This window comes from Mchenga conophoros, linkage group LG7, assembly GCF_057382185.1.
Source record: "Mchenga conophoros isolate Kocher_MC1m ecotype Shallow Benthic linkage group LG7, M_conophoros_male_GT1.1, whole genome shotgun sequence".
Taxonomy (NCBI): domain Eukaryota; kingdom Metazoa; phylum Chordata; class Actinopteri; order Cichliformes; family Cichlidae; genus Mchenga; species Mchenga conophoros.
Window position 1 is genome coordinate 30,281,150 of NC_140532.1, and position 8,937 is coordinate 30,290,086.

The 8,937-nt window shown below is 39.2% G+C and overlaps 1 protein-coding gene across 1 annotated transcript; it reads left to right on the forward strand.

Annotated features, from left to right (window-relative positions):
- Nucleotides 1–247: 247 nt before the first annotated feature.
- On the forward strand, nucleotides 248–7,604 carry LOC146570391 (single-strand DNA endonuclease ASTE1-like). Its single transcript, XM_085278823.1, has 5 exons — nucleotides 248–335; nucleotides 3,802–5,197; nucleotides 5,304–5,508; nucleotides 5,810–5,972; nucleotides 6,053–7,604. The coding sequence occupies exons 2-5, from the start codon at nucleotides 3,995–3,997 to the stop codon at nucleotides 6,303–6,305; spliced, it is 1,824 nt and encodes a 607-aa protein (XP_085134949.1). The 5' UTR covers nucleotides 248–335; nucleotides 3,802–3,994; the 3' UTR covers nucleotides 6,306–7,604.
- The last annotated feature ends 1,333 nt before the right edge of the window (nucleotides 7,605–8,937 follow it).

Here is an 8,937-nt window from a genome sequence, read left to right on the forward strand (position 1 = left end):
AACCGAGGAGCTATTTTCTTGATGTGAGCTTCTACTCAGGGGGTTTTCTTTCAGTTCAGAGCAGAAATGCTTTTGTTACGAAACTGGCTGTTGTTTTTCCCCCCACAATTTTAATTATAAGCTAGATATATTTCTACTAATGGAATTAGTTTGCTAACAGCAACAGGGATGAGTCAGTGAGTCAGTTGGGCTTGTGAATCATGATTCACAAGTCAGTAAAGTGATTCTCGAGTATTGAACGATTCGTTCACGAATCGAACATCACTACTGCTCAGACATTTTGAAGAGTGACTCGTCGGAGCTGCTCGGACTCTCAGCTTCTGCAGACTAAAAAGGTGAGAATCCGCTCGTTATGTCATAGTGATTGTGCAGGTAGGAGAGAGAGGCTGGAGAGACAGAGAGCCAAAGAAGGAAGGAGGACTCAGATAATGTTCAGATAAACTCTGTTTGGAGTTCGTGGCGAAATGAAAGTGAAACTAAGTGTAACCGAGGACAAGGGATGAGTAAACGGGGCAAAGAAATAATTGATCATTTATTTATTACATAAGTTAAACATACAAATTCCCAGTCGTTTCCAGACAGGACTTACAACACATCCTGCCGATATCCCAGCTGCGCATGAGACTTACCACACAAACTGTGCGAAATAACACTACAACCCGTCACACCCCGCTTAGTGACACTGCAATCGTGGCACACACTGCAAACAATTCGGGTCTCAGCGCAGCTGGGAATCAGTGCTATGTATGGCCTGTGATCTGAGAGATAAAGGGAAGTGGCACAAACAATTAAAATAAAAAACAAAAGAGAGGTTAGTCCGCCCTTACAAAACTTACTCTCAATCAATAACCGCCTCTACGGCTGGACGGACTAACCAAAACAAAATTACAAATCAATCAAAAGAACAAAAAAAAGGACAGCAGAGACAGCACAGCTGAAAAACAAACAACATTATCAATTAAAATATTACCCAATAAAATAGCAATTTTATAAAACCATTCAAAATCATGAAACTAAAACAAACACTCAATATACCTACAATATTGATCAGTTTCCCTGCGCGCAGTCGATCTAGGGCTTGATCAATTCTTCTATTAAAATTCGTGGTCACACTAAAAAAGTCCAATGACACATTAAAAAATAGGCACATGCAATAGCAAAAGATCCAAACAAAAAATGGCAAAAGTCTCTTACCGACAGTATACCCACTCGCACCTGAGTGAATTAATTGCCTCTGGTTTTTTCCACAGAAGAGCGCTGACTTCACCCCACACACCCACTACCTTTTCACAGCTCTTCAGCCAATCACCTGGCAGCGAGCAACAAACTGCCAGGTGACACTTGTTACATAAGCATCAACAAGTGTTTTTTTTTTTTGAGTATTTTAGTTTTTTTAAAAACGTTTTTCCTGAAGAGTTTTCAGAGACTGAAAATAGTTTCATAACAGATGTATTCATCTGTACGGGATCTGAGTTTGATCTGCGTCATCACAGCAGGAGCAGGGCTTGCAAAATCGCTAGCCCGACGTCCCGGGGCTAGCGATTTTTCCAGTCGGGCTACCATCTCTGCCCTGCCTGTCGGGCTAATGTAGGAAGGAAAAATATATGTCAATGCTTTTGCATTCTTTCGGAAATGTAGCTGGGTAATTATGTCATTGGCATCGGTGAGCCACTGTCAATATGTGACATATTGAATTCGCGCTTGTTTTTTGCTTTCACTTTGCAATCGCGCGAACTGTGTATAGATAGGGACAGTACTGATTGGTGAGTGATGATAATTTGCACACCAATTCCTCTGACATCGTCTTATTAATCGTTAGCTTACTATGCAAACATGACAAGTGAAATCTCCCGCAGCTTAAACATGTGAGAGGTTGATCGCGCAGAGAATCGCTGAGCGTTATGTGAGTGCGTGTGTAAAAGCAGCAGGATATATATTTTAGTTCTGCTGAGCCAAATAAGACAGGTCAGGGTGAAGAAGTGACAGCCAAAGAAAAGCTTACCACAAAACGGAGAAGTTATGACAAATCAGACTATAAGGCAAAAAGAAAGTGCAGCTTTATGGTTTCATGGACAAAAGAATTTCTGTGGCTGCAATATGACAAGCTATATAATAACCAGTGGTGCACATAAGTGGTCCGCAGGTGCGCATTTGCTGTCAAAATAGTTGCAACACGCGTTTGCGTACATAAGATTTTCTGGAGGAGGACAGACATTTGTTTAGCACTCTTAAAGATGTCGAAGAAGCAAGCTCCTTTAAGCAATTACTTTGGTTTTCCTCCACCTCCAAACAAATGTCAGAAGGAGTCCGAACCACAAAAGAAGCACGTATTCTCGAAAAAGTAGTTGCAGGAGGTGAGCTGGCTTCAAACAAATGATGAACGCACAGAGATGTGGTGCAGAATGTGCCGTGAAAATCCCACTCTAGCGGACAAAAACAGTGCTTTTTATATGGACGCAAACGCGTGTTGCAACTTCTTATCTGGTGCGCATCTTTTATTTTGACAGCGAATGCGCTGCGCACATGCAGACCACTTATGTGCACCCGTGTAAATAACATGATGTTCTGCCGGGTGTGTTGTTGGTTTTCCCTCGATTTCTGAGTCGACAAGCATCTTTGTTACTGGGACCAGTCATTTTAAGAAAGGCCCCCATTAGAACCCATGAGAAATGCAAGAAATGCATTATTGCTCAGTCTGCAATGTCTTTCCCAGAACAAACACCAGTTGCAAATAACATACTAAAAATAAACCTGAAAATCAGTCTAAAACAGCGTACTATGTTGCAAAGAGTGAACTACCACTGGCACAATTTAGCAGTCTTTGCAAACTTCAAAAAGCAAATGGCATCGATCTTGGTTCCACTTGTCTCTTACCTGTGATTTCAGTGGAAATTTCAAATTCAGGATCTGACACAGACTGATTCATGTCCTACACAGTTCTTACAAGTTCATAGAAATTTCTGTTCAATTAGAACCAAGTATTTGAATTGATGATTGTAATTTTTATACAATGTTGTAATTTGTTTTTCAACAATTTTTTGATTAATGTTTTGTTTCCTTTACAATATTATACTTTAATGTATAATATTGTAAAGGAAACAAAACAGGAAACAAAACATCAATCAAAAAATTGCTCTTTTTTATTCGGGCTACTTAAATTTATTTTGGGCTACAAAAAACTGAAGAGTCCCTGCCCGAAGGGCTACCAGGGATTTTGAAATTTTGCGAGCCCTGAGGAGAGTTAGAAACCTCAGAGCTGGTACACAAAGAGAAACATGTTCAGGCTCTGTATTCACAGATCTTTGCTGTAATAATTTTTGCTGCCCTGAAAACTGATTTTTTTTCTAAGAATTTCCCTGAAAGTTCAGATCCTGTGAAGCATAGCAAGCATAGCCAAGTTCCTTGGTTGCAATTCTGTTAGAAGTGATGATGGTGAAGACAATAAGAGGATGAAGAAATCCCTGCAGAAAATTTTTCAGATAACAGGTCTTAATAAAGTGCCGTCTGAACCAAACAAAGAAATAGAAATATTGTCTGGGCACACAAATGTTTCACCTCCATCGTCCCCTCACATCATCATAACCCGCTCATCTCCATTTCCCATCTTATATGGAAACTAACAAATCATCCTGAATTCAGAATTACTTTGTTTTTCATGGCGTCTGTTGGCACTTTTTGTAAGACCATGTATATCACCTGTTAATAATACATTTTGCTTTGTCCTCTGAATGCTTTGTTACATTTTCTTGTTAGTCAGACTGAACTATTGTAAACGGCAGTAATTTTTTCTTTTTTTTGTAGAAATTTCTGCAAAGTTTCCAGTTGATCAGTCAGGAGGTCGATTCAACATTTTTCCACTGCTTTGAATAGTATTAGAACATCTGGTGGTGCACCCTCACCCTCTGCTGACATCACTGCTAGCATCGACTAATCACCAGACACAAAGGCATTAGCACAATAACCACCGCTCACCTTCACCACACCGTAAGGAATCATGGGGGTTTCAAAGTTAAAGAAAATGCTAGATGATTTGTGTCTCTGTGAAGAGGTTAAAGTAGAAAAAACAGGTCTCATCATTGATGGTGCAGCTCTGTACTATTCTTTGTATTATAACTCTGATCCAAAGCTGGACCAGCGCTGTGGAGGAGATTATCCTGGATTCAAAGATGAGGTCTGTAACTTTTTTAAGACTCTGCAGGACTGTGAAGTCACTCCGTACGTCATCTTGGATGGAGGCTCGGGGCCTGACAAGCACAAAACAGTTGTGTCTCGCCTTGGAAATAGACTAGAAAAAGCAAAGACAATAGCAGAGAGTGAGCCTGACGCTGTGCCAAAAGGATGTAACGTCTTACCACCTCTGGTCAAAGATGTCTTCATAGAAATCTTGAAGGAGAAAGACATAGAGTTTAAACAGTGTTTAGGAGAGGCAGACCCTGAGGTTTTTTCTGCTGCAAATCAGAAACAATGTGCTGTGCTGGCCACTGACACAGATTTCCTTATCTATGATGTGCACAAAGGTTTCCTTCATCTCGACAACTTTGAATGGAAAAGAAAGAAGGATGGCAAAATTCCTGCTAAGCTCTACACACGTTCAAAGTTTTGTGAGCATTTTAAATTGGACCCTGCTCTCATGCCAGTCTTTGCTTCAATAGCAGGAAATGATTATTCAAGATTAGAAGATAGAGGTAGGTTTGCAAGACAATCATCTTCATCTTGTGAGTACAGCATTAAAAGACTGGATGGTATGCTCAGGTTTTTAAGTAAAGTGAAACTGGATGGTTTGAACGACTCACAGAAGAGAGAACGTGCTCTGAGTCAAGCTTTAAGTCATGTTGGTGAAAAAGAGAACAAAACATTCAAACTTGCCATTCAAAAATATGTTGAACCAGAAGAAACAAGTTCTAATCTGCCTTCGTGGATGCATGAAAATATGATGTCTGGAGAACTCACCACTTTCGTCACAAGTGTTGTGGATCAGAAGACAATGATGCTGACTCCAGTTGTGGAGGACTTTTCACAGCACAGTAGTTACACAGCTGCTTACCGTATCAGACAGTACTTCTATGGACTGTTAATTGGAGATAAGATGTGCACTGAATATGACAGGGATAGAGAAGAGATCAAAGACAAGCGTGTCCCATCAATACTCCTCAGCAGTGATGAACAGAAACAACTGCAACTAGAGCGTCTGCATAAGGTACTGAGGTTAATCAATAAATATGTGTTTAATTACTCTGACAGGTCATAGATGTGTTTCCGTGGTACACGTGAGCATCTTGTCTGTGTGGTACCTCTCTGTGCAGGCTCCTGAGGGTTTGCGTCGCAGAGTGTTTGAAGAAGCTCTGCAGGTTCAGACTTCAGCCTTAGAAAACATCCCCGACCAGCTGAAGCTGCCAGTCTGTGTGACTGTTTTCTGGTTCAAGAGGCTACAACACCACCCAAAACCTGAAACTGTCCACTGCCTCCACGCCCTCCTGTTGGGGTTTGTGTTTGACCAACATGGTCCAGGTGAGTCTCACTGGGTAACATGATGGATATTTACAACGAAATGCATAGTTACAAGTCACTTAATTAGGAACACTTGTGACAGCTCTACAGTTTCAGCTCCATAAAGTTGATTATTCGGTTTATTATTCACGGTCAGCTGTCAGCAGGTTAGTCTCTCTGAAAGCAGTCAGCAGATGGACTGTAGTCAGAGTTTCTGTGACAGCAGCAGCACTGATGCTTCCACATCAGCCTGATCAAGAAGACAAACTGCTGCTGGTCTCTGGTTCTGTGTCACTGAAACTTTGTCTTATGTTGTCTGTAGAGGACGAGTTTGAGAGGAAGAGGAAAGCTTTAAAGGATGAAGGTGTGAGTAACTGGCAGCCCCGTGTGGCTCATGCTTTCAGCCAATGGCTGTGCTGCATGAGGCAGAGCCTCCACCTGAACCAGCTGCTGTGTTCCCCTCTACCAGAACCTCAGTGTGCCCGGTAAACACCAGACCAATGATGCGCTCCACAGATGTTTAACACACTTCATCAACTTTAACTGAGATTTTCTGCTTTGTCAGGCTTTACTGTGGACCTCTCCTTCATCGGCTGGCAGATGAAGACGAGATTGAAGAAGTACAGAAAACACTGAGAGGAGAAAAGAAGGAATTATATGAGAATCTAAAGACTGCTTGTAATCCATCTTCTGGAGAGGGATCCTCTCAGTCCTTGATGAGTGCAGCTCCCTCTAATGAGAAGGGATCACAGCAAGTCCAGAAACGCAAGAGGGAAGAAGAGCAGAGAGACTCAAAGCAGAAGAAAACAGATTATTGAGACCAAGTGATGCTGCTGCTCCTGAAGCTCTATTCTGTTACACTTCTTTGTTATTCTCAGAAACTTTGTACCTTTTCTGCTCCCACTTTAGCTGTACTCTGTCTTTTGTATGCTCTGCATTGTCTATACTGAATGTAAATTGCAGAAGCATGGAAAGGAGTGTGAAGGGAATTGAAATTTGGGACAACAAGGCTGCCGATTTAAAGTAAAAGAGAAATTTTTATTTGGCCAAAGAAAAACATGCAAACCAAAATACAAAAGGAAACAAAAGCTAGAGTCCAGAAATACACAGAAATAATCTGATTAATGTGCCACATGTTGTACAAAGCACTTTGAGTGCTCTGGGAGAGTAGAAATATAACAATCAGTCCATTTACCTTTTACATGACAAATGACAGTTCATGGCGGTTTTATGTCACACAGTATCCACAGGAAGTATCATGATGTGCAACAGCAGGTTAAACTCCAGTGAGATTTAGACTGAACATTGATCATCATTTTACTTATTCTGTTTTAACAGCTTTATGTTGTTAAAACAAGTTATGGTGACAATTTGTGTTACTGTGAGATGTTCTCTTCTGTCTTAACTTTCTTTTATCCTGTTTGGTTTTGAATTGTCTCTTGGGTATAAAGCTGTTTCTCCCCCTCACCCCCCTTTCTGCATCCTCAGCATCACTGACCATCCTGAAATAACACAGGTAAGATCACTGCAAATGTTGGGATCAGGAAATCAAGATAAATTTAATGTAGAAGTTGATTTTTTTATCATCCTCATTTTTAACTTAATCATTGAGAAAAGGAAGAATTGCCAAGGGGAAGCAGCTTTTTGTGACGTATAGACGCAGATGTGTTTTTTCCAATATTGTCTATCATTATTTTAGATATTAAGATATATTAAGAACCAGTGTTTGCAATTTTCTTGAACATGGGATTATGTACCCTAACATATCAAGTGTGCTTAAATGAATTGGTCCTGGTGGAATTAATCTATTTGTATTACAACTACAGATAAGACTTGTCTGCATAAAGAAATAAATATTAAAAATACAGTGGTTTTGTTTTTGGCTTTTTAATGAGGGGTCAGCCATGTTGAATTAGCCATATTTATAACAACCTTTTTAGAGAAGTGTGTCAGTGTGCAGCTATTTTACAATAACATCCCCATAACGTCTTTCAGACTAAAATATCTTAAATTTACATTCAGGTTTAAATTTTCCTAAATATGATTCTGCAGTAGTATCCTTTGTGTTACAATGTTACTTCTCTGACTTTAGCTGAACAGATTCTGGAGCTTCATAAATGTGTTTCAGTGTTTGAAACATGGAGAAAATCTGCCTCTTTGTTTTTTTTAAACATATATTTATTGAATTTTGTATTCAGAAACATCCAACACTTTAAACAACTTGAACATATGGCAGTAAGAAAGTACTAAGAACACAAGACATTCAAAAAACAAATAAAAAAATGTTAATAATACTAAAGGAAATTTAAAAAATATAAAATAAAAAAAAAAGTACAGGATAGTCTGTACTGTATACATTCCCAAATTTAGTTGCATATTTTCATTACATTACTCTCTCTCCAGTTCCTCAACGTCCCCGGTCTTTAAAAGCTCCAGAAACATCTTCCAAATATCAAAAAATTCTGATGATCTTTTCCTAACCACATAGGTCAGTTTCTCAAGAACTAAATTTACATTGTTTAACATTGGTCAAAAGAGGGGCCACCAACATTCTTTTAGCATATAGCAATACAACGTTTGGCCTGGAGTAAGCAAAAGTCAACCATCTTTCTCTCTGTCTGAGTTGAAATACAGTCATCTGAATAAATGCCTAAAATACAGACCTTAGGACTTAACCCTTTAAGACCTACCATAGAACCAAGTCCGCCAGAGCTTATATTATATTTTTACATGGTGTGGTGCCATTTTTGGGAGCATTTCAAGTTGCTATACATCAATACATCAATTATAGCCCAGATTTTAATAATATGTATTCATTAAGTGCATAGTAATTACATAAATTGCAAAAAAGTGCAATAAACTACAAAAAAATTGAAAATCGTTTTTGCTTTTTTAACATATATTTCTAGTTAGAGAAATTTAAGAGGCTTATCCCTCAAAACTGTAAATACAAAAAAGTTGCACAAAATAGTTTCCACCACAGGAAATTTATTTTGAGTGCCTTCATAGTTTTATTTTTGAAATACACCAATTTTTATATACTGCAGGAAAAACGAAAATAAATATTATACTGCAAATTTGCAAAAAGGCAGCATATGCATCAAAATAAACTATTTCCAGCAGTGCAATATGAGTCCTAAGCATCCCAGAAAAGACAAAGAAAGTCATAAAGTCAAAGATAACTTTTAAAAACACCAGTATAAGCCCTGAGGCCCTGATGGTAAAAAAAACTACATTTCCGCGAAAACGACGTCACTTCCGGTTTCGGGCAAAAGTTCGCGCTGACGTCTATTCCAACGTGGGAAGTGTTACAAACAGCTGATTGGATCGGCAAAGCGTGTTTCTGGAATATTATGTTTTTGTTGCTGCAAGTGCTTTTTATGCAGTTTTTGCAAAGCTATATGTGGAAGGAAACCGTGACCTAGTTCAAGCTGATGGCATAAGATGTAA

What these genes read in the sequence shown, in the direction of transcription:
- LOC146570391 (XM_085278823.1), top strand. Translation starts at nt 3,995, where the DNA reads ATGGGGGTTTCAAAGTTAAAGAAAATGCTAGATGATTTGTGTCTCTGT. An exon ending in AACTAGAGCGTCTGCATAAG is followed by an intron (nt 5,198 to 5,303) that starts GTACTGAGGTTA and finishes CTCTCTGTGCAG; the next exon opens with GCTCCTGAGGGTTTGCGTCG. An exon ending in GTTTGACCAACATGGTCCAG is followed by an intron (nt 5,509 to 5,809) that starts GTGAGTCTCACT and finishes TGTTGTCTGTAG; the next exon opens with AGGACGAGTTTGAGAGGAAG.